Source organism: Channa argus, chromosome 11, assembly GCF_033026475.1.
Source record: "Channa argus isolate prfri chromosome 11, Channa argus male v1.0, whole genome shotgun sequence".
NCBI classification, from domain to species: Eukaryota; Metazoa; Chordata; class Actinopteri; order Anabantiformes; family Channidae; genus Channa; species Channa argus.
In genome coordinates, this window is record NC_090207.1 from 229,095 (window position 1) to 254,625 (window position 25,531).

The 25,531-nt window shown below is 41.4% G+C and overlaps 1 protein-coding gene across 2 annotated transcripts; it reads left to right on the plus strand.

Annotated features, from left to right (window-relative positions):
• Positions 1 to 21: 21 nt before the first annotated feature.
• On the plus strand, positions 22 to 25,373 carry LOC137135885 (dynamin-1-like). 2 transcript variants are annotated; one of them, XM_067520612.1, is made up of 24 exons: positions 22 to 558; positions 3,213 to 3,286; positions 3,397 to 3,546; positions 3,661 to 3,864; positions 4,411 to 4,509; positions 7,391 to 7,551; positions 8,597 to 8,739; positions 8,927 to 9,062; positions 9,232 to 9,299; positions 9,465 to 9,603; positions 9,771 to 9,857; positions 11,790 to 11,860; positions 12,064 to 12,115; positions 12,265 to 12,276; positions 12,831 to 12,944; positions 13,833 to 13,942; positions 14,110 to 14,221; positions 14,596 to 14,607; positions 14,715 to 14,882; positions 15,239 to 15,325; positions 15,971 to 16,125; positions 16,215 to 16,385; positions 23,001 to 23,036; positions 23,230 to 25,373. In XM_067520612.1, exons 1-23 carry the CDS (start codon positions 398 to 400, stop codon positions 23,020 to 23,022), a joined length of 2,508 nt encoding a protein of 835 aa, XP_067376713.1. In that variant the 5' UTR covers positions 22 to 397; the 3' UTR covers positions 23,023 to 23,036; positions 23,230 to 25,373. The 2 variants fall into 2 exon arrangements, with proteins under 2 accessions (XP_067376713.1, XP_067376712.1); XM_067520611.1 differs by lacking the exon at positions 23,001 to 23,036 and having other exon boundaries at positions 23 to 558; positions 23,584 to 25,373.
• The last annotated feature ends 158 nt before the right edge of the window (positions 25,374 to 25,531 follow it).

A 25,531-nucleotide genomic window follows, 5' to 3' on the forward strand; every position in this document is an offset into this window, starting at 1 on the left:
AGCATATATTGAGACTAACAGGATTCGGGTTGCGTAAATGTGTAATCAAAATTTGGAGTTGTACAGAAACAAAATGTTTCGTGTTGTGATAAAAACACGAGTTGAACAATTTTCTCCACGACTTCTCTGATCTCAGTCATATCGGTCTACCGCAGCAGACCTCGTACTTTTATTATGAAAGTCTGGCGGCGGATGTGTGCGAGTGTTTCGGTGCCTTGCGGCCCTGTCGGTCCCTGCAGTGGCAGGGAGGAGGAGGAGAGCGGAGCTGAAGGTCACAGCTGGATGAAAATTATAACCAATATCTTCATTGATTCTGATCATCAATTGATCATCTATCAGCTTCAGAGGCCTGTTTGTTCGCTTCTGCATCACCGGCCTCCATCTGTCCGTCTCCGCCATGGGTAACCGGGGGATGGAGGAGCTCATCCCGCTGGTGAACCGGCTGCAGGACGCCTTCTCCTCCATCGGCCAGAACGCGAATCTCGACCTGCCGCAGATCGCGGTGGTGGGTGGTCAGAGCGCGGGCAAGAGCTCTGTGCTGGAGAATTTCGTGGGCAAGTGAGTCCGTGTGTCCACCCGTCTGTCTTTGTATCCATATGCCTGTTTGCTGCGACTCGGTTGTAACACAGAGTCGCGCTGTCAGCGGTAGCCGCCCGGCTGGTGCAGGCTGGGCTGCGCCGCTGAATAAAACAGCAGCCGTAATTTGTTATTATACGTGTTTATAACGTGAGCGCGGAGCAGCGGGCTGTTTAACATCGCTCACGTGTTATAACGATGTTGATAATAATAACGTTTAAACGTACGTCTGTGTTTAATGATTCTTGACCGGTCATTCGTATATTTTATATTTTACACACTGGATCAAAAAAGCTGGTTTGTCAGTGTTTGGAATTATGAATCTGATTCATTTTGGAATAAAAACACTTTGAATTTCAGCTCACTGTCACCAAATCTACAGCTGCTTTCACATGCTTTTTTCACAGTTAGATTTTACATTTCTCATAAATCTGTCCAAGTTTTTCATTCTGTGTGTGAACTGTGAATCTGTGAAAGCATTTGATGGTACGTTCAGTATAGATGTGATTATTTATTAGAGTCTGTATTAAATCTGTCCATCAGTGTGAGACTGAGAATGCAGCTTGACAGTTTCTACAGCCAGAGAAAATGTGAACATTTACAACACATTCTGAGTCGATTCTGTCCAACAAACGATTAGAGTCCACCAAACAGAACCTGGGTCTTGATTGAAGTGTCCAGGCCAAGTTACCCTGTGCTGTCCAGGACCAGCAAGTAGTCCTTTATGATCAGAACCTGGTGCTGTGGAAACTAGTTCAGGTTCCTCATATCTCAGTTATAGTATATATATATATATATATATATCTTTGTTGATCCCATAGGGAAATTATATATATAAGGTGTTGGTCTTTGTCTCCTGTTGGATTATTTTTCACTAGTTCTTGTTCTGATGTGTAATTAGCCTGAGTCCTGATAGAAGGTTATCTGTGATTGGTTGAATATTTTTATCTTCCTTCTCAGCCTGAGGACGACAAGGGTCTCTGTAGCTCTCCTCCTATTGGTTGGCGCAGATCACATGACTCACCAGCGTTGTATGACCAGAACTGTGTGTAGTGCAGAGTTCTACATAAAACTATATGATGAAATACTGTCAAATATACTGTAACATACTGTATTTTACGTATTATAATGTATTACACATACTATATATAGAATGGAATACAATACTGTATAATTCTATATAATGTTACATAATGCATTATATGTATTACATAATTATAGTATGATAAAACGTACTATTATTAAAATGTAAAATACTGTATGATAATATTGTTCAGTTTGATAATATTCTATAATACTGTATCATATAAGTTGTAACATAATAAAGGCGAACATTATTTAATACAAATACTATATTATAAGAAATGTTTAAGATGACACTGACCTTGACAATTAATTATTACTTTAACAGCTTTTTGTTAAAATCTGGTTGAGTTTTCATGTATGTGCTGAGATGAGCAGAATGAAACCAGGTGATATATAATGTGCAGTTTTACTCAACATAATTTGAACAGAAACTGCACATTAATAAGCTGTTTGACAGGAGCAGCATGTGAAACATTATCTGACTTTATTGTGAAAATATTAACAGCTGAGTCCACCTGATCCCTACAGTCAGAGCTTTATCGCAAAATCTAAATAATTTGTTGTTAGTCCCACGGTCTGAAGATGAAAACAAACATTGGAAGTTTAGAATTATGTCTGCAGCTGAAACCAGATGAGATCCATAATCTCTGCAGCCTGTTCTGGGTCTGCCCTGGGATCTTCTCCTGGCTGGATGTGCCCAGAAAAAACTCCTATAGAAGGTGCCCAGGGTGAATGCCAATAAGTACAATCCACGTCAACTGGCTCCTTTCAACATGAAAGAGCAGCAGCGCTACTCTGGAGTTCCCTCTGGATGTCCAAAGTCCATACCAAGTTCTAAGGCTAAGCCTGGCCACCCTACGGAGAAAACTCATCATTTGCGTTCTGCCTGTCACTACCCAAAGTTTGTGACCATAGATGATGATTGAAACATAGACTGACTGAAAGGATCATTACATCCAAGTTACTACAGATGCTGCAGTGATCTGTAAATATCAAGATCCATTTTACCTCCGTTGTAAACAATTGCGATTCTAAGGTCCCCAAACTGACACACTCTGCACTTTGTGATTTCACTTTAAAGATATTCACCATTCACTGAAACACTTTTCTGTTCAAATTTGCTAAGGAATTCAACACACCTTTCAACAAAAGTAATGCTAATATACCTGTGGTGTCACCTTCATAATCCCACCCTGTTCTCTCTTTTCTTCATGTCCTGGACTAGCTTCTGAATTTACAGTCAGCATTTGTCATAACACCGGACACTCACTATAGAAGAACTAAGTATAGCCACAGTGATCACACCACATAGCATCATCTAAGGCACTGCAGGTCTTTAGCACCTTTCACCAAAATATAGTTAGGCTATAACTAAAAATAAATTTTACATCTGGTTTGTGTGTGTGTGTAGCTATTCTATAGGTCCAGAGACTTCAGGATCTTAGCGCTTATCTCATCCACACTTGCTGACCAGGTGCTGTGTTTGTGTCTAACTATTTACATATTGTCTGTGACGATATCTCCCTCCTCTCCTGTCTCCTCCCCCTCAGAGATTTCCTTCCTCGTGGTTCAGGTATTGTCACTCGTCGTCCTCTGGTGCTGCAGCTCATCAACTGTCCGACAGGTATGAGACAGGTTCCCTTTGGGGTTCACCTGATGCTTTAAAGAGATTTACTGTACATTTCTCATGCTGATGTTATTAATCTGATATTGATCGGTTGTTGATGTAATCAGAATATGCTGAGTTCCTGCACTGTAAAGGCAAGAAGTTCACAGATTTTGATGAAGTTCGTCAGGAGATTGAAGCTGAAACAGATCGAGTGACCGGACACAACAAAGGGATCAGTCCTGTCCCCATTAACCTGAGAGTCTACTCCCCCAATGGTAACACAAGTGTTAAAGCACACAAAGACAAAAGCACTGAAACACCGAACAGCTTAAGAAACCAGTAACTTAGTCAGACGTTATCTTTACCACTGACTCTGTTTGTGTGCTCAGTACTGAACCTGACTCTAGTGGATCTTCCTGGGATGACAAAGGTCCCGGTTGGAGACCAACCTGCCGACATCGAGCACCAGATTAGGGAAATGCTTATGCAGTTCATCACAAAGGATAACTGCCTCCTATTGGCTGTTTCCCCTGCCAACTCAGACCTTGCCAACTCTGATGCGCTGAAGATTTCAAAGGAGGTTGACCCACAAGGTCAGAGCTCCCCAGACCTGCACTGATATCCTACATTCTGCACCTCCAACATCCTCCATTTGTCCTACTTCCTTTAAACTAGTTATATCCTTGACACCTCCTAAATCCTCTACACATCTTACATCTTTCCCAACTCTCACATTATGAACATAATTTTTTACAATCCCTCCTCCTCTGACATTTTCTAAACCTTCTACATTTTATACCTCGAATTCTAGATTTGTGGATCAGTGGTGTTTTTCCTCTCCACTGTTGACTATGGCTTGCTCAAGGGGGATTTGTTTGTTTGTTTTTCTTTATATATTTATAGTGCCTGTCCAAGCCTGGTAGAAATTGAGGAGGGTTGCATCAGGAAGGGCATCCGGTGTAAAAACTGAACCCTAAACTCACGGGATAAGCTGAAAAGACAAAAAACAAACAAACAATAAAAAAAATTATTATGTAAAGTGCTTTGAGTTTACTTTGTTTTGAATTGGCGCTATATAAAAAAAGTTTAATTGAATGGACTGGTTAAAAATTAAACAAGTGTTTTAAATGTCTGTTCAGGACTCAGGACAATCGGTGTTATCACTAAACTGGATCTGATGGATGAAGGAACAGATGCCAGGGAGATCCTGGAGAACAAACTGCTTCCACTCCGCAGAGGTACAGGCTATCCTGGCTATGAGATATATTGAAAAAAGATTTGTATGTGATGCAATAATTATTTGTACATGCATTGATTTATATATGTAAATGCAGTGCAAATAAAAATTGTATTTGTGAATGAATATTGGTGCAGATTTTGTGCACAAAGTCAGTTTTTTCAAGTACAAAAGTTTTTTTGCAAGTGCAAATCTTCATCCTTATCCTGATTTGAAGTGGTGCTTTGTCATTGGACTTCTGGGCTAGTCATGGCTTGAACATAACTATCATCCTGTTTAAGCATAGGGTTTTTCATAAGGTCCCATTTTTAAGAAAAAGTGTGTGCTCCAGTTATTGAGGTATCACACTGCTCGGCCTATGCCAGGGTGCTGGAAAAGAGCGTTAGAATTATTGTCAAATCTCAGATACAGGAGGAACAGCATAGATTCTGCCCTGGCTGGGGGAGCTGAAGATCATTGCTGCAGGGAATGACATCTGGAAAGCTTTGAGTTTAATCACCAAACTATATACGTATACAGTGGTTAAATGCTTACATTGTGCTTTGCCCAGCTTTAAAATAAATAAACCACTTCCAACTGTAACTTGGTTCTGTAGTTTTGTCTGCAGTGCTGGACAGCTATATAACTGTATAGCCAATACCATAACAAATGGTTATGAATGTCATCAATGCATGTCATGCATGTCTGCTAAATGACTAAATGTCATGAAAGAGCATTTTTAATGGTATAACTGTGAGGACTGGCTACATGACAAGTCCCCACATCACTGATCACTGATGCCTGTCCTCCTCTGTGTGCTGCTGATAGGGACTGCTCACAACTGATACAGGGTCCTGTCTGGTTTGGGACTGTGACTTTCTCAGTGTCCACCAGTAACCACGGCACATTAGGTGGAAATGTTAATGCATTAAGGGCAGCACATCCAGCTTTTTATAACTTCTAGCTTTAGGTTGATGTAAGCTAATGTGTTAATAGCAGTGGTTAATAGCAATTAACCAACAAGCCTGTCAATTTTGTTTTGTTTTTCTTACCTGTATAATTTCACATTAGCTGTGGTGTTCCCACACCTCCCCGCTAGCATGTGTTGGCTCCATCTGATTTACATTGATGCATGTGTATTTTTTCTCCCTGATACCCCAGTGGTGCTATCAGTCACCTGAAGGTGGAAAGCACAAAAATGTACAAAAAAGATCGGTGTGTGAGATGATTTTTATCCAGAGGAATAGTTGCACAAATGTACAACTTGAGATACACAAATGTATTAATAAAGATTTACACTTGCAAAACAATTTTTGTACTTGAAATAGTGGCTGTACATAACTTTACACATTTTTTTAACTATTCAAATATTAGTACAAATCTTATTTGTTAATAATGTTAGGACTTGTAAAACAACATTTGTACTTGAGAGAATGACTTTGTGTCTAAAAAATGTACAAATGTTTTCACAAATATTCAGATACAAGTACAGATTTTATTTATGCTGCATATACAATTGTACAGTGCATCCAGGAAGTATTCCCAGCACTTAAATTTTCCCACATTTTGTTATGTTACAGCCTTATTCCAAAATGTATCAAATTTATTATTTTCCTTTAAATCCTACAAAAAAGCCATAATGACAACGTGAAAGAAGTTTGGTTGAAATCTTTGGTTGAAATCAAAATTGAGCTCTGGTGCAACCTGTTTCCACTGATCATCGTTGATTTATTTTTACAACTTGATTGTAGTCCACCTGTGCGAAGTTCAGTTAATTGAACATGATTTGAAAAAGCATTCACCCCTCTACATAAGGTCCCACAGTTGTTGCACAAACCAAGCCATGAAGTCCAAGTAATTGTCTGTAGACCTCTGAGACAGGATTGTATTCAGGTACAGATCTGGGGACGGGTACAGAAAAATTTCTGCAGCATTGAAATGTCCCAATGAGCACAGTGGCCTCCATCATCTGTAAATGGAAGAAGTTTGGAACCATTGGGACTCTTTCTAGCGCCAGCCAGCCAGCCAAACCAAGCGATCGAGAGAGAAGGGCCTTAGTCAGCAGGGTGACCAAGAACCCGATGGTCACTCTGAAAGCACTCTAGCATTTCTCTGTGGAGAGAGGAAGACCTTCCAGACGAACAACTATCGCTGCAGCACTACACCAATCAGACTTGTTTGGTAGAGTGGGAAGACGGAAACCACTCCTAAGTAAAACATGACAGCCTTTGACCTGAATGCCAAGTGTCCTGTCTGGAGGAAACCAGGGACAAATGGGACAAATCTGTGAATGTCCTTGATTGGCCCACAGCCAGAGCCTAGAGTTGAACTGTATTGAACATCTCTGGAGAGATTTAAAAATGGCTGTGCACTGACATTTCCTATACAACCTGATAGAGCTTGAGAGGTACTACAAAGAAGAATGCAAGAAACTGTTCATAAATTGGTGTGCCAAGCTTGTAGCATCATATTCATTAAGACTTGAGGCTGCAATTGGTGCTAAAGGTGCTTCAACAAAGTATTAAGCAAAGGCGGTGAATACTTATGCATGTGATTTTTTTCTTCAAACAAACTTGTCTCAGGTTGTCATAATGGGGTATTGTTTGTAGAACGTTTTAGGAAAATATTGAATTTATTCCATTTTGTGATAAGGCTGTTACATCAAGTGGAAAACATTAAGTGCTGAGAATACTTTCTATATGCACTGTAAATCATAAAATACACATACAGATATTTATTGCATCAAAGTAACTCCATACATTGGTGTAACTGATCAGGTTAACTACTTTGTAAAAAGCTTAGATCTCCTTGAGTTTCCTCCACTGAAACTCCACCTGAGTGTCCACACAGGGAGATGCTCGGAGACATCAGACTCTGAAGCTAACAGACTGTTCCTGTGTCAGGTTATATTGGGGTGGTGAATCGCAGTCAGAAAGACATCGATGGGAAGAAAGAAATCACTGCAGCTCTACAAGCTGAAAGGAAGTTCTTCCTGTCCCACCCAGCGTACCGACACCTAGCTGATCGAATGGGCACTGCTTATTTACAGAAAGCCCTCAACCAGGTGAGCACTCACTCACACACACTGACACACGCAAACATACATAGTTTGTGTCTTATTTATCACAGAAATAATCAGAGAGGCATTAAGATGGAGGTGTCCAGTCAGGATGTGGTTAGCCTTACCTAGCATGAAGATTGAAAGCAGAAAGAAACATTGAGTCTGTTTTGTCTAAAGGTCAAAAACAATTGAGGATCCTCAGAATGTCCAAATTTCTATTTAATGGGCCTCAGAAGATCTGAAGAATATCCTCTGAAGCCTTGGTCTAACATCTAGGTCCTTGTAAAATCATTCAAAAGATTTTCAGAACATCTAAATATTTTCTAAAGGTCCTCAGAAGCCATTGCAGATAGTCATGTTAAATGCTCAGGTTCCTGCAGCAGAATCTGTTCCTGGGAGTATGGTTGTTTTTCACAGTTGCATTGTTCATTTCTTCCATTTTAATCCATCTGAAGGAATATTTTCTTCATATGCAATGTGTCATTTCCAAGAAGGCCCTGAAACACAAAGACAGATTAAAAAAAATACTGCATTTTATCAAGCATGCAGTGCAAACGTTAATTCGACTGCTGTCACTCACTCCCCAAACCTCAGATGCTCCAAAGATCAGTTAATTTTGCAACTAAAGAAGCAATTTGTTGTCAGATCATTTAAACTAATAAACTAAAGATTAAAGTGCAGCTGAAAGAAAGGCATAAGCTGGTTGTTTTACCTCTGAAGGTAACAGATCTCCACGTAAGAAGGAATTTTGGTTTCCTCTTAACACCTGTAAAAATTTATATGTGACGTATCAGGGTTATGGGCCTTGCCTCTAACAGTGGAGCCCTGACGAATAAAGCTGCACTTGGTCACACTTAGGTCACAAAATCCACATAAAACCAGCCTGATGAGTATGGACCACACCTCACCCACACACAGACCCTCGACCCAACACAGTGTGTGTGGTTCTGACCCAGTTGAGTCGGTGACCGGGATTCACAGCTTCAAACAGTCCATCTCTCTGATTCCTCTGTAGCCATAGTAACAGAGCATTCCTTGTTGCCCCTAGCAACTGACCAACCACATCCGGGACACGTTGCCAGGGTTTCGTAGCAAAATGCAGAGCCAGCTCCTGTCAATCGAGAAAGAGGTGGAGGAGTACAAGAACTTCAGACCTGATGACCCAAGCCGCAAGACTAAGGCCCTGCTGCAGTCAGTACACAGTACAATGTGCAGTTAACACAGTAATGCTCAGTAATACACACAAACATTATCAGATATGTGATACCTCTGACAAAAACATGTCATCATGACAGCATAAACACATGCTAGACATTTGGTGGCTGACCTGACACATGTGACACTGCTTCACCTCAGTGCGTGTGTGTGTGTGTGTCAGGATGGTGCAGCAGTTTGCCGTGGACTTTGAGAAGCGTATTGAAGGATCCGGAGATCAGGTCGACACCTATGAGTTGTCAGGAGGAGCAAAGATCAACCGTATATTTCACGAACGTTTCCCCTTCGAACTGGTTAAGGTAAGCGGAAGTGGTGAAGTAAGAACATTTTGACACTGTTTGAGGGTTAAGACTTGGTTTTAGGGGTAGAATTGGGTTTAGGATATGGTAAGAGGCTTGGGAACGCATTAAATCTATGAAAATCTTAATAAGAATGGAAATACAAGCCACTGTGTGTGTGTGTGTGTAGTTGGAGAGTGATGAGAAGACTCTTCGTAAAGAGATCAGCTACGCCATCAAGAACATCCATGGAATCAGGTGAATACTGATGTGTTCCAGTGTGTGCTGCTATAGTTCAGTGTGTGTACATGGACAAGGTACATGTAACAAGGTTACAGCGAAGTTTTTCTGGAAAGCTGATTTCTTAAGTGCATGTAAATGGAGTCCTGATTGTCACCTGACTGACCTGTCTTCTTTCTACAGGACGGGCCTGTTCACACCTGACATGGCATTTGAGACGATCGTAAAGCGTCAGATCGCTCAGATCAAAGAGCCGTGTCAGAAATGTGTTGACATGGTGATCGCTGAGTTGGTCAACACGGTGCGCCAGTGTACACAGAAGGTAATACAATACTACTACACATACACATGGTGATTATTCAGCTGGTCACAACGGTCCACCAGTTCAAATAGACGGTACCCCTAGAACACCCACTGCTTTAAAACAATACTACAAAAACAACATTTTTTGAATTGGTATTTGACCTTTGACCTCTGTTCTTTCTACAGTTGGCTCAGTATCCAATGCTCAGAGAGGAGATGGAGAGAATCGTCACTCAGCACATCAGAGACCGAGAGAGTCGCAGCAAAGACCAGGTCGGATTGTTAGTTTCTAACACAGACATTGGAATATATCCAGGTAATCCAAGTCTTCTTCTTTTCCTTTCGGCTTTTCCCTTTCAGGGGTCGCCACAGTGAATCATGTGCTTCCATCTAACCCTGTCCTCTACATCCTCTTCTCTCACACCAACTAAGTTTATGTCCTCTCTTGCTACATCCATAAATCTCCTCTTTGGTTTTCCTCTAGACCTCCTGTCTGGCAGCTCCAACCTCAGCATCCTTCTACCAATATATTCACACTTTCTCCTCTGAACATGTCCAAACCACCTCAATCTGGCCTCTCTGACTTTATCTCCAAAACATCTAACATGAGCTTTCCCTCTGATGTCCTCATTCCTTATCCTGTTAATCCTCGTCATTCCCAAAGAGAACCTCAACATCTTAAGCTCTGCTACCTCCAGCTCTGCCTCCTGTCTTTTCTTCAGTGCCACTGTCTCTAAGCCGAACAACATCTCTGGTCTCACCACAGTCTTGAACACCTTTCCTTTCATTCTCGCTGATACTCACACATGTATTTTGTCTTGCTGTGGATAACCTGCATTCCTCTGCTTTCCAGAGCAGACCTCCACCTCTCTAGATTTTCCTCCACCTGCTCCCTGCTCTTGCTACAGATCACATTGTCATCTGCAAACATCACAGTCTACGGAGTTTCCTGTCTAACCTCATCTGTCACCTGTCCATCACCAGAGCAAACAAGAAGAGGCTCAGAGCTGGTCCTTGATGCAGACCCACCTGCATCTTTAACACCTTGCTTGAAAGTGTTCACTACAGCCATTTCAATAGCGGTTGCATAGTCTACCATCGCATTCACATTCTCATCACCTCTGTTCCCTTCACCTACATGTCTATTGAAATCTGCACCAATCACCATTCTCTCACTTCTGGGGATGCTCTGCATCACTTCCTCTAACTCACTCCAAAATTTAATCTTCTCTTCTAACTCACATCCTACCGGTGGAGCATAACCACTAACAACATTGAATATCACGCCTTGAATTTCAAGCTTCAGACTCATCAACCTGTCTGATACTCTTCACCTCTGGAACATTCCTCACAAACTCCTCTTTCAGGATAACTCCTACTCCATTTCTATTTCTATCGGACCCATGGTTAAACTTGAACCCTGCTCCTGAACTTCTAGCCTTGCTGCCTTTCCCCCTGGTCTCCTGGACACACAGTATATCCACCTTCCTTCTCTGCATCATGTCAACCAACTCTCTAGCCTAATCTGTCATAGTCTGAACATTCAAAGTCCTTACTGTCAGTCTTACATTCTTAGCTTTCCTCTTCTATCTCTGCCTATGAACACATTTTCCTCCTCTCCTTCTTCGACCAACAGTCCAATTTCCACCAGTGGTTGTTGTTAACCCGGACCCCGACCCATCCGGTATGGAAGTCTGATTCGATGTGGAAGTATTGATTCACATGTTTTAATTTGGCGTGTGTTTTACGTCGGATGCCCTTCCTGACACAACCCTCTGCATTTATCCAGACTTGGGACTGGAACAAAAAGACACTGGCTTGTGTCCCCTTGTGGTTGCATTAATGATCCCAAGTACACGTCAAATATCCTAAGGTGTTTCTGTACTTTGTGTCCTCTGTGTGAGGAAGCCTCTGGAGATAAAGTGATACAGTATTTATCCTTAATATTTAGGCTCAGGTATGTCAATGATTTTCAGGATATTGCTCAACACTTTGGTGTACGTCCAAATACCTGCAGAACCAACAATGTTCCTGTTTATATTTAAGGCTGACCAGCTAATGTTGGCTCGTTAACACAACAGACTAAAATAGTGAAGATAATAAACATAGTTGCTAAATGTTGTATTAGCTGAAAACAGAAGTGGAGACAGTTAAACCGATTTAATCAGGTAGGATGTCCCTTTACATGTGTGTCATCCTCTGCAGGTGATATTGCTGATTGACATTGAGTTGGCCTATGTGAACACAAACCACGAAGACTTTATCGGCTTTGCAAAGTAAGAAACTTTTCACTTTCTGCTTCAGTAATAACAGACTGTCAAACTAATGAGCAGAAGTAAAAGTATTGAGTTAGAACTGGAGTATTGACTTGAAACCCCCCCCCCCTTGTTTACACTAAACACTAAAACAGTTTCTTATGTTGAATCAGTGTAAAGGTAAATACTCATACTTGAAAATAGCAATCTGATCTGTGTGTCAGTGCTCAGCAGAAAAGCAGCCAGATGAACAAGAAGAAAGCATCAGGGAACCAGGTGAGTCATGACCAGTGACCTGAAAAAGGATATGGGCATGGGGGATGGTAAAAGAAGGAGGCAGGAAAAGTTTCCTCATTTACATGTTACCCTCTTTGTTCCTACTCTCTCTCCATCCTCCTCTATGCCTCTGTTGCTGTGTCAACCAGGACGAAATCATGGTGAGTGGTCCACAGTGTGATTTGCTTTCTGTGTGAGGACCAGGTCAGTTTTATACAAGGTGTGAGCTACTGTGTGGGTGTTAGGGGGTGTGTGTAAGCTGCCTTTATTACCAGAACAATAAAAACATACAGTATGATGAAACATTAAGCCCTATGTGTTAGAATTCATTTGTCATCTCCTGTAATAGCACTCCTGGTGGGGGGATGTTTCACATACAGTCAGTACATATCTGTGTGTCAGAGCGGCTCATGAATAATGATAAATGGAAAAACAGTCTGACTTACTGATCAGAGCAGCAGACTTGTCAGTGCAGCTTCATCCATCTGTCCTTAAGTCACACTTTCTGTTGCTCGACAACATAAAGTGGGTTTGAGATGATTTTTGTCACTTAGCTGATCAGTTAATCCACTGATTGTTACAGCTGTATAATAATGATAATAAATAATGATTTGTAAATGAGAAATGGAGATGTTTTTCTTGTGCACAGGATTGGTTTGCTGATTATTTTACTGTGCTTGTGTTGATGACATCATGATTCGCCTGATGTGTGCAGGTGATCCGTAAAGGTTGGCTCACCATCAACAACATTGGCATCATGAAGGGGGGAGCTAAAGAGTACTGGTTCGTCCTGACCGCAGAGACCTTGTCCTGGTACAAAGATGATGAGGTAAACACTGACACCTGTCTGATTTTATAAATTTTTAATAGGTGAAAATAAAATGTACACATGTTCAATACATCAGTGTTAAAATGCGTAGTGTAATAAAACATCTGTATCCGATGGAGGGAGACTGCTTTTCCCTATATGGGCGACTGTGGCGCAGAAAGGTAGAGCGGTTGTCCACCAATCTCACAGTTGTTGGTTCAATCCCCACCTCCTCCAGTCACATGTCAAAGTGTCCTTGAGCAAGACACTGAACCCCAACTTAGTTGCTCGCGGTGAGTGTTGGCTAGCTGCATAGCAGCTCCCCTATCGGTGTATAGAGTGTGTGTATGATTGTGAGTGTGAATGGGTGAATAAGAAGCAGTGTAAAGCGCTTTGAGTGCCCATAGGTAGAAAAGCGCTATATAAGTGTTGACCATTTACCATTTACCATTTAGGCCAAGTTAGACAAGTAACTCTAAGCTCTGATAGATACAATGGATCAGTAGTTGACAGACGCTCCTGGTAAAGTTAAAGAGCATTTAAGAGCATAGCCACTTAGTGGCAGGTGCAGACTGTAAACAAGTCCAGACCAAGTCCTTTCTTATTGGCTCATGGACAGTAAGTAAGTAGTAATTACCCCTCTCCTAACCCAAAGGAGAGGGGCTAAAATCTAAGTAACAAGAAGGCAATAGAGAGATAATATTTGTTTAATAAAAACACATGGTGAGTAATAACAATGTAACAGAATTGGTATTATGTTTATAATGAAAAATAAACTAATATCAAGATTATTACTGAAGTAACTTGGCATCATTTAAATGAACTGTACTTTTTCTGGAGAGTTGATGGGGATCAGGGGTGGGTGTGATACAGTTCACATTCTTGTACTGATGTTGTTACCCCCCCCAGGAGAAAGAGAAGAAGTACATGCTGCCTGTTGACAACCTAAAACTGAAAGACATTGAAAAAAGCTTCATGTCCAGCAAACACATCTTCGCCCTGTTCAACACTGAACACAGGTTAGAGTGTGTTTTTTGTGCTAGTCTTTTTTTTTGGATTAGCAACCAATCCGTCTTTTGGTTCACTATGTACAGTAGATGATATGCATTCACATGTAGATGATACTGGCTGTTATTTGTGTTTTCTAAAACGGTATTGTCAGTGTAATAAACAGACCCTATTGCAGAAATGTGTACAAGGACTACCGTCAGCTGGAGTTGGCCAGTGAGTCTCAAGAAGAGGTGGACAGCTGGAAGGCTTCTTTCCTACGAGCCGGCGTGTACCCTGAACGCAGCGTGGTATCACTCATTACTGTTTTATCACTACAATATTATTGCAGTACTCTGGTTTATTATTTTATAGTTACAAAACTATCACTGTGGTATTACTGTATGCTCATTAATACTGCTTACTTTACTATATCAATATCTCTACCCAATACATCATTACTGCTTAAATATATCATTACTGTATCATTAGGCCATTACTAAAGATTTGTTACTTTTGTATCATTACTACTTTATTACAGCAATATTACTGCATGATATGTCTGTGCTTTTTAACTACATCATGTTTACATGTGTACATGAGTACAGCAGTTTTAGATTATCTGTCTGTATTCCAAGTTTCCTGCACAATGGTAACAAGTCTTTCTTTATTCCTTGTCCTGCAGGACAAAGAGAAGGTGAGATTATCTGAACAAGCACACATTTGTTAATTGGTTCAAAGCAGAGTCTGATGTGTTTAGGTGGATGTTGTGCTTGTCTAACCAGCTTATTCCTGCTAATTCAGGTGGAGGTGGAGGAGTCCAGCGGTGATGGGCAGATCCACAGTCTGGACCCCCAGCTGGAGCGACAGGTGGAAATTGTCAGGAACCTGGTGGACTCGTATTTGTCCATAATCCACCGCACTGTCAGAGACCTGATTCCCAAGACCATCATGCACCTGATGGTCAACAATGTAAGACACAAACATACAAAATGTAAATTTGTAGTTATTTGGTGTCCACACCAATGACACATGACCAGTATCTGCCCACAGAGAGTGTCTCTGGAGCTCTGGGCCCAGGAGCTCCTGCTTCTCAGGCCTCTGTTCATGTGGTCAATTCAGTAATCCACAGATGACCTAACCCAGATTATGACGTGACCCCTAAAACCCCTAACTGTTAGTTCTCAAACAGCTGTTTAAGGGGGCAGGACTAAATGTCCTCCCAATCGTTTTAAAGATTTGTCCACACAATCACAGGTAGACAGGTATGCATTGTTATACACCTGAAGTGATGCAATGAGTCATGTGACATCATCTCTGCTCCTCAGACGAAGGAGTTCATTCACTCTGACCTGCTGGCTCAGCTCTACTCCTGTGGAGACCAGAATACCCTGATGGAGGAGTCCCAGGAGCAGGTGAGGATACAGTGAAACACATAGAGACAGGTAGTTGTGTTTGGAGGTTATTTAGAGGATTGTGCTGCACTGATACCACAATATCTGTACACAGCTTTGTTTCCATGGCGTCCAGTCAAACACAGTTTTTCTTCAGACTGGAGACTGATGCGCTGATGCTGCTCATCTCATTTTTACAACATTAGCAGAGTTGTTAATGATCATCACCATAAGCTGTGTTTGAAATCTGCAGTTCCAGAGGGTCTGACAGAACAGGTGCAAATACACTAAGAATATTTTTAACACCAGAGTTAATTACGACTTAAATTATACAAACCAAAAAGCATTTTATCATGTTAATATTTATAACACAACTAAATAACTCAATATCCTAAAACAGAAATTTCAATCCCCCTTAAGGTAGCAGGCTGGTCCAATTGACAACTTCCTCTATTTAAATGTTCTGCTTTCTGGTGTTCTCAGCTGAACTTTTGCTCAGCTGAACAAGACATCCCTCCAGCAGTTGAAGCCCACAGCAGCTTCACCTGCACTTGTAACTTAAGAAATGATAATTAACTCAAGCAAAAATAATGTTACTGTACATGTCTCCAGACAGAGAAGTTCTCCGATTCTGATTAACTCTGTCTCCCTCTGTCTCTCTCCCAGGCTCAGCGACGTGATGAGATGCTGAAGATGTACCACGCTCTGCGTGAAGGGCTCAGCATCATTGGTGATATCAGCACCACCACCATCTCCACAGCGATGCCTCCTCCTGTAGATGACTCCTGGCTGCAGGTGACAGGGATGCCATCTGGACGCAGGTAACCTAGCAACAGGTCAGCTGTTACACTTGGATTCAGTATGTGCACCATCACTGAGTCCCTCTGGTGGTCTCTCTGGCTCTTTCCAGGTCTCCAATGTCCAGTCCTACCCCCCAGCGCCGGGCCCCTCCTGGACCTCCTCGTCCAGGTGGTCGAGCGGCCCCTGGGCCCCCTGGACGTCCCGCTGTATCGCCTGACCCTGGACCCCCACCCTCTATCCCCTCAAGGCCCAACAGAGCCCCCCCACCTGGTGTCCCAAGGTAACCACACAGTTTGGTCTTTCTGTAAGTGTAACTATTCACCAAATCCACAAATAAGACACACACATTTTGTTTTACCAAAATGTTCCCACGCTGCTGACCTGGATGTCTGCTTGTGTATCATGTTTACATCTTTGTATCGTGGTTTCTGTCTCAATTTCAGACAACCAATGTAAAGACAACATACAAGTGACACACAGAAATGTCCTCTCATTGACCTTTTAACGGACAGAACATGTTACCACTGTCGAGCTGATGTTGGACGATACAAGGCTGAAAACAGGATATTCTCTGCAGACATTGATGCTAAAAGACTGAAATCAGGATCATGAGGAAATAATATAACATTAACATGTACATAAGTAAAAGGTTTTATTGAAGGTACCTTAACTTACCACCATGACTTCTTAAAAATAACAGACCGACATCTATAATTTCCCAAGCTGTAAAGTGACATGAAAGCAGCATGTTTGCAGGTGAGTGTGGTCAAGATGTGACTGTGTCCAATTTGGTTTCTGAGGACTTTCTTTTAGAAACCAGATTCTTTACAGTCAAGCCACAATAAATTCTAGGTGTGAACCTGTCTTAAAACATGACAGCAGATTCTCATTAATGTTTCCTATCGAACTGCACTCAGAGACAAACTGACATCAGAACAGACTAAAGTTAAAATGGAGAGGTTCTGTTGGTGATTTAGAGAGAAAAGCAGTGATCCACAAACAACCTGCACAGACATGAAAAAGAAAGACTGGTCTTTCTTTCTTCTTCTCCCCCCTCTGTTCGTTCTTCATCATCATTTTTTCGTCTTTAAATCAGGATGTTTATATCTGAGTCGAGTATAGAGCGAGTGCTGCACAGTCAGCTTAGTTTAAGACTGGTGTCAGAGGGAAACTGTTTTAGTCTGTCCCAAAATATGAGATTAAAGGTCCAATAAATTCAAAAAATTGTGCACATTTAATTTATTGATTGATAAAGTTTCCCTATCTCCGGTGTGCTAAGGTAGGCTAATCAGTTCCTGATCACCTCTGTATCAGAGACACACTTTGTCATCATCACCCATCTACCCAGAGCCATGTCTGTCTATGTCCATTTGAGTCTCTGTCTAACTGTGTCTCTGTCTGTCTGTCTCTCTGTCTGTCTCTCTTTTTAAATGGAAGGAGAGAGTGTGCTGAACGGATCATTTGTGATTATTCTGTCTTTTTCTATTATACTGTATATGTTGAAAAAAGGTGTGTTGTAATTGTTGATAATGTCACTGTGATGTGTAAGTAGAGCACGTGTAAAGGTGTTTTTTGCAGTTGTTTTTTACGGCTGACCAGAATTTGCTGGTCGGCTTTTGTTGTGCTAGCATGGAGTTTACTAAACTCACTGCATTGTTTCTCTTGTTTAGTTGAGGATTGCAGTTGATGAAGTTCTAGGTCACAGTAACTCAGCTGCTAGAATAAACATTGCTGTGGTTATTTTTGTTGACGATGATGATAAAGCAAACACTGATTGAGAGCGGCATAGTCGTAAATGACACGTTTGTGTCTGTATCCTCTTTACGTTCACCTGCTACAAGAGTCACAATATCCAATATTCCTCCGTTTGTCATTAATAATTCGCTACTGAGAGAACTGTCGAGGCACGGAAAAGTACTGTCGCCAATTCGAAAGTTACAGTAAGGTTGCAAATCAACTTTTCTGACCTGTCACCTGACACAGGTGACAGGTCCATATAAGTCTCACTAAAAAGGAATCATTTTTAACTTGAAGATCGACGATTTTAAATATGTCATCCGTGTCAACTCTGGAACTTTTAAGTGCTTCAGCTGTGGGAGGGAGGGGCAGTTAGTTTGAGCTTGTCCCAACAAACTTTCATTAAATGAAAAAAGTGCAGGTGAGCAGGTGACATGAGTCTCACAGAATCGGTTTGAACAGGACAGCAAGAAAGTGGAGCCAAACCAGACTAAGACAGATAAAGCTGAGATAGGTAGGCAGAATAAGGCTGCTGTGGATCAGAATAAAAAGATTAAGAATGATGATGTGAAAGTTGGACTGTAGTAACGAACACAGCAGATGCGTTTTTTGACAGCAATTTTCTTACCAATAGTTCTCAGGCTAAATCATTAACAGTGGGCAGCAGCAGGGTGGCAGAGTCAAGTATGGAAGAAGAGAAGACGGCTGGTGCTGAAGCCTCTTAGAACTTCTGGACAAACACAGCAGGAGAAGAGTTCAACACTTTAAAAAGATCTAAAAATAACAAAACATGACTGATTACAGAGCCAAGTACGATGTTAGCACTTTAACATTCATTCTCTCATAGCCTGAGAGAGTTCGTTTTTTAAATGAAATGAGTGAGGTTTTAAGTCGGCGTGGGGCTGAATAGTTTCTGTGTCTTACCAGGTGACTGTAATTGAACTGTAGACGTTTAGGTGGACAGGTACCACATGGAACCCAACGATGCTTCAAAACATGTGATGAAACAGCTGGTTGAAAGTCACAGCTTAATTGACATTTGGAGAGAAATGCATGGAAAAAGCAGAGAGTACACTTGGGCTCAAAGTAGGGGGGATATTATATCTTTGGCCAGGTTGGATAGGCTTTATTGTTTTCATCACCAGTTTTGTATTTTAAAAGTGTCCAGGATTCTGCCTGTTGGTTTTTTGGATAATTCGTCTTGCAAATATGAAAAATAAATCTGCCTACTGCCTTTTTAAACATTTTAGAATTAGGAAAGGGTATTTTACCTCTTTAAAGCAGTGGTGGGATCATGGCAAAGCAGAAAGTATAGTTATGCCAAAACTATTGGAACATTACCAGGTCTATGAATGATCTAGAGACTGAAAAAGTTAAATTGCAGGGTACTGCCAAGTTCACAGAAAATCGAAGCTGCTTTGAAGACCGCAAATCTAAAAAAAGCCATTGTGGCAGACTTGTTGGGCCCAAACGCACAAGGAGTAATGGTCAGATCTCACTTCCAGAATGTCACTTTAATGGCTACACCCTCTAAGTTCTTCTTCAGTCCGGAGAAGAAAAATGTACAGTGCAAGTTGATCCATGCACTACGATCAAGTGAAGGCTAGCTGCTGAATGAGGCTGGTAAAATTCCACAGTGGACGGTGCTCTTTTATTCCCGCCTGTATGAAGGTGAGTAAAGGGAAGATGAGGAGGCTTTTAACACCTTTTGCAGTGGGCTACCCAGACTCTCCGAGGGGACCAGCAGAGACTTGGGGCAGCACTGATTGCAAAGGAGCTTTACACTGCATTGCAGAGTTATACAGAGGGGGGGTTTACAAGACACGCTGAACTGAGCTGAGTGTTGACCTTTTACAGTAGAGAGGCCAGTCTCTCTGCTATGCACAGTCTACCAAATAGTTTTAAAAGTCCTAGCTAATAGATTGAAAACTGTAATGGACCAGGTCATTCACCAATCCCAGACCTACTGTGTTCCAATATTGACATTATTCCATTGGTCCATTATTGACAATGCATCTAATTTGAGATATTTTGGAGGTCTCTGGTTCTTTGGGCCTAGATGCTGGTCTGATTTCTTTAGACCAGGAGGGTTGGACACCTCTGGAAAATCCTAGATAGGATTGGTCTCAACAACTGGCTCATAGGCAAGATTATGGTTTTGTATGAAAAGTATATTGAAAATTAATGGTGGGCTAAACATTTTAAGGTGATGAGAGACATACAATAAGGCTGCCCCATGTCTGGAATGTTATATCCGTAGAGCCATTGCTACACAATCTAAACTCTTCTCTTGACGGCCTGATTTAATAATACTCGTGGTTGTTGTAAAGCATCGAAACAATGTTAATACTAGTGCCATGCATATATTGTGTAAATCTTTAGATCTCGTCAGAAAAAATTAACTGGTTAAAGAGTGAGGCTGTAGCAGTTGGACTATGGGTCTGGTCTCCCTCAGCTATCAGTATCAGGTGGGTTAAGCTGGAAGATAGGGGGTTAAATATTTGATGATTTATCTTGGAGACAAACCAACAGTCAAGAAGAATTGGGAGGAGGTAGTGGAAAAAGTGGATCAGAAATTAGCAAAGTGGAAGCAGCTACTACCTAAAATTTCTTACAGAGGGTGGGTCCTCATTATAAACAACTTAGTAGCATCAGCTCTGTGGTACAGGTTGGCATGTATGGAACCCCCCACTAATCTATAACAAAAAGTGCAATCCATTGTGGTTAATTTATTCGGGATAACTTACTTGGGCTAGCGTGTGCTGTACCTGCATGAGGAGGGAGAACAGTTATTTATACACCTGGGAAGCAGAGTGGCAGCTTTCTGATTACAGTTTGGATCTATTCTTGTTTTTTACTGAACTGTGCTTTTATATGTTTGTGATCTGCCTCCCTTTTATCAAGAATTGTTTAGACCAGGGTTGTCAAACTCAGGCCCTAATTATATTTGGCCCACGAGATCATATCAAATGTGTATTAGAGCTGGCCTGCCAGTATATAGCACTTACACCGTTAATACTACAAATCCCAGAATGCTTTGTCGAGACCAGTCCAAGCACCCCCCTCCTTTTCTATCATTAGCACCCATGCTACATGTCACCTTAGACAAACTTAATCCTGAGCCATCTCGAAATGCTCAACCTGCAGCTTCAGGGGCGGGGCCACATCATCACAGACATGTACGCTGCGGTGAGGGCTTTTAAAACCAAGTTGTGCCTGTGGGAGAGTTAGATGCTGCTAGGAAACTTGAGTCATCTTCCACGCTGCCTAACCATGAAGTAGCAGATCTCTCCCATCATGTTGCCTAGTGCACAGTTTGTTAAATAAACTAAGCATACTCAGCGCCAGGTTTACGCGGTGATTTGCTGACTTTGAAGCCAAGAAATGCAGATTTGAACTGCTCGGTAATCCATTTGTGGTTGACGTGGAAACCGCACCAACTAACCTCCAAATGGAGCTCATTGAACTCCAGTGTAGTGACACGCTTAAGTATGACTCTGTGGGTGCTGCCCAGGTTCCATGTTTCCTCCCCAAAACACTGCCCCAACTCCGTGCCCAAGCTGCTCAAATCCTCTCTATGTGCAGCACATATCTATTTGAGCAACTGTTCTCTTTGATGAAGATGAACAAAAAAACACTCAGGAGTCATCTCACTGATGAACACCTTCACTCAATCCTGAGGATTTCCTCAACTCAGAGCCTAACCCCAGAAATTGATGCACTTGCATCTAAGAAGAGATGGCCAGTATTTGACTTGAACCGATGTGCATCAGAGTAAATCAAAGTGTAGCAAACTGAGCGTGGTTGTTCCAGATTCAGTGTCTACGTAAAACAAAAGTTTGTTTACATATGAAAAGGTTTAATATTACACATCTGGAGAGAGGGAAAACATGCACAATTGCAGTAAAATTTTAAATAAATATTGACTTCGTCCCGGTTTTTAAATTTTGCTTACTGTGAATTTGAGTTTAACAACCCTGGTTTAGAGCTCAGAATCTCTTCACATGGAAGAGACTAGAACCTACATCCTCCCTTTTTTGGCTCTTGGAGCAACCTTTTCTCTATCAGGCTAGACTTGATGTTAAGGGCTGTAGTTGCCATGGACTAAATCAAAGGCTAGTTTAGACCGGGGCGATCAAGTTGAAACGTATTGTGGATGGTGCAGTTCCTGGTTTTCACTGTATTGACGCAGTGGCTTCTCTTCTTTTTCAATTACTTCACAAAGTGTTTATGCTTTTTGGTGAGAAATGGTCTGATGTGGCAAAATTGTCAATTTACAAAACCAGAAGGAACAAACTGACCATTGTCTCAGGTCAGGAGCTACTTGCTATGTTTGTATCACTGGTGTTTGAGTCAGAGTAGATTTTAATTTTTTATTCCCTGATGAATAATATTGAAGAGCTCATTTACCAGTGGTCTGCCATTTGCTCAGTTGTTGAGGGGGAGCTGTGTTTTAACACTGTGTTCTTATGTTTTTTTCTTACAAAAAAACTTTTCTAGTATGACAATTTTGTCTTTTTGAAATTGGTTATTGGGTATCAAGTGCGTAAATTTATTTATTTATTTTTGTCCTTTTGATTTATCCCTTGAGTTCAGGGTCGCCACAGCGGATCATTGTCCGCATGTTGATTTGGCACAGTTTTTACGCCGGATGCCCTTCCTGACACAACTCACACCAATTTCTACTGGGCTTGGAACAGCACTGCACAGCTGGGGAGGGTAATGGGGGTTAGGTCTGTTAGGGGTTCAATGTCTTGCCCAGAGACACTTCGACATATAGCCAGGGCTGTTAGGGGTCAATGTCTTGCCCAGAGACACTTCGACATATAGATAGGGCTGGGGATCAAACCACTGACCGGTCCGTGGACGACTGCCTTTACCAACTGAGTTACAGCCACCCTTTCTGTATCAATTGCGTAAATAAAGTGTTTTTAATGTCTGTCTATCTCTCTTTGTCTGACTGTCTCTCTGTCTGGCTGTCTCTTTCACTGTATGTCTCTCTCTCTTACTGTCTCCCTGTCTCTCTGTTTGTGTGATCCTGTTCCAACAGTACCTCATAAAGTTAAACAGGAAGCTCTCAGGTGTGTCAGTATCAAAGCTGGTAGTCCCACCCCTGGCCCCTTCCCCCTCATATTGACCATATATGGTTATTTTTCAGAATCTCTATCAGTGACCAGTGAGGAGTTCACCAATGGTACGTCAGCTGTCCTTGTGACATCACCGTCTCTTAACATCTGTGCCTGTGTTTAATTGACCAATCACATTACCGTCCTTATTGTGTGACTCCCTATCAGCATTATAGTTGTATATTGACAGCTCCATCAACCTGTCACTGACTGTCTGTCTCTCTCTGTCTGTTGTTTTTGGTTCTAATGTGTCGTGTCCAGTCAGGGGGCTCAAGCTTCTCCATCAGCGTCCTCCAGACCAACCTCCCTCTAACACACACACTAAGATATATGCACAAATAACACAAACTGTACATAAAGTATGCAAATAATACACAGATCCAGATCAGTCCCAGTTGGGAGCTGCTTACAGCAGACCACTGGTTGGTTGCTGTTTCTGACTGGATTCCATAGGTCCTAACTGAATCCCACTGGTCCCGCCAGAGGACTGTTTGTTGACTGAAATTACCTTTGACCCTTACACTTTCCTGCTTGTTTTTTTTCCTGCTAATTCATGGCTGTTCTCTTCTTCTGTTCTTTTCTCTTTGTGTATGTTTTCTGATGATGTTGTCCCAGTCGTCCCAGTAAAGGTAGCCCTGCCCACGGAGAGAGTCCCCAGTCTTCTATTGAGGGTTAACATGACCCTAGTGTGTGTTTGTGTCTCTACTGATGATGCTGTGTTACTGTGAATCTTACTAGTAATAATAAAAACAATAATCAGCACATGTGACTATATAACTGCAATACTGAGTGTATCCGTGTGTGTCTGCTGTAAGGAGCATGAGACAGGTTGGCTGCCCATCTGTCTGCCTCCGCACATCAGCGCAATTATAGAATCATGTTGTCAATCACATCAGGTTTATAAAGTACTGTAGATGACTCCAGAGACAGTGGAGTGAAGACATCTCACTCCTCAGACTGCATTGACGTCACAGATGTCGGTATTTTCTGTTCATCTGTCCCAGGTCTCATGTACGTGATATGTCACGTGCATGATTTAACTAAAATAGTCAAGGTGTAATAATCACTTTCCTAATTCTGACAGCAGTCAGAGTCACAGAGCTGATAGGATCAGATCTCAGACCACATACAGGAGGTGGACCTGATCTGACATGAAAAAGCCTGGTTTGGTTTGTTCTTACGGCAGCTGTGACGTGAATGTAGCTTGTTTCTGTGCGTCTTCAACTCCTGGACTTATTTTCTCTCTTGTGTTGAGCCAAAAACTTGTTCTAAAAAATTCTGAAATGTTGCATCGACGCAAACTTTTTTATTTACAGTGTAAAGTTTACATATTGTTTTACCTGAATTATTTATTGATCTATTTATTGATTTATTTATTTGGAGTGATTCTCAGCAAATGCATTATTGATAGCTGTTAACAAAATGTTGGTGTTTCCCTCCAAACACATTAGGCACAGTCAGCGTTTTTTCAGTGGCAGCAACAGATAATCTGACTACATAATAAAAATGTAGTATGTCCTGGTTATCTGACATATCAGCTTTTGGTTCTTGCTGAAACTGGGTGATTATTATCAGTGTAAGCTACTAGCAACAAATCTCTAAAGTAAAAAACATGGAGGTTCCTGATAAGTGTTCTTGGGAAAAACATTTTGCATTAATAAATCTTACCAACCAGTTTCATCTGTAATTATATTCAATAAATATGTTTCCTTAAAACAGTTTTTAAAAGTTGTCACTTCAAGTTAAGATCATTACTTTAGCTTTATTACAAAAAACACAGCTCGTTACAATCTGGGACTTGATTAGTTAAAACTGCTGTGATTAATGAATAGACATGAGCACAGTCTTGATCCAGATCTAAGGGTTTAATGGTTTTATGCCTGTTGTCTGTATGTGATGTTTCCAGCTGAACGTCAGACTGTGTGAGTCTGTCGATTCCACCCATTTTCGCTCTTCATGTTGTGATGTTTCTGTGGTTAGCTGAGCTCTGAACTGTGTCCAACATGACTGGTGTTCGCAGAGGGTTAGTAGTGTGTTTGTAGCTGTGACGTGTCCTTGTGTGTTCATGTTACTGTCAGCATGCTCATTTAGATTTGTTATATGATTCTTTATCCTCAGTGAAGTGTTGCACCTATGGCTCTGCAGCAGCGTGTTGAACGCAGCTCGGCATTACCCGCACATTGATCGTGGTTAGTTCACTGTGTGGTTTTAATCTAAATGTTTACAGAATATATGAACATGATAATGTACCATATAGATGTGAGCAACATATATATTGATCTATGAAACTAAAATATGCAGCTTCCCAAATTGTAGTATGTGCGTGTGTGTGTTAGGTATCCTTGTGTCAAATTATGAGGGCTGACAGACCTGTTGATGTGAATAAAATTGGAATGAATGAAGGTGATGAGGGTCTGAGTTTTATTTATGAGAAAACCAAACAGAAATGTTTTCACCATTAAATATTTTATAGGCAAGTTTCAACAGTTTTCAGCCAAAAATATCCTACACTTCATTGGTGTCATGTTTAAACTTTTGGAGTTGACACAGATCTGTTTTTTTG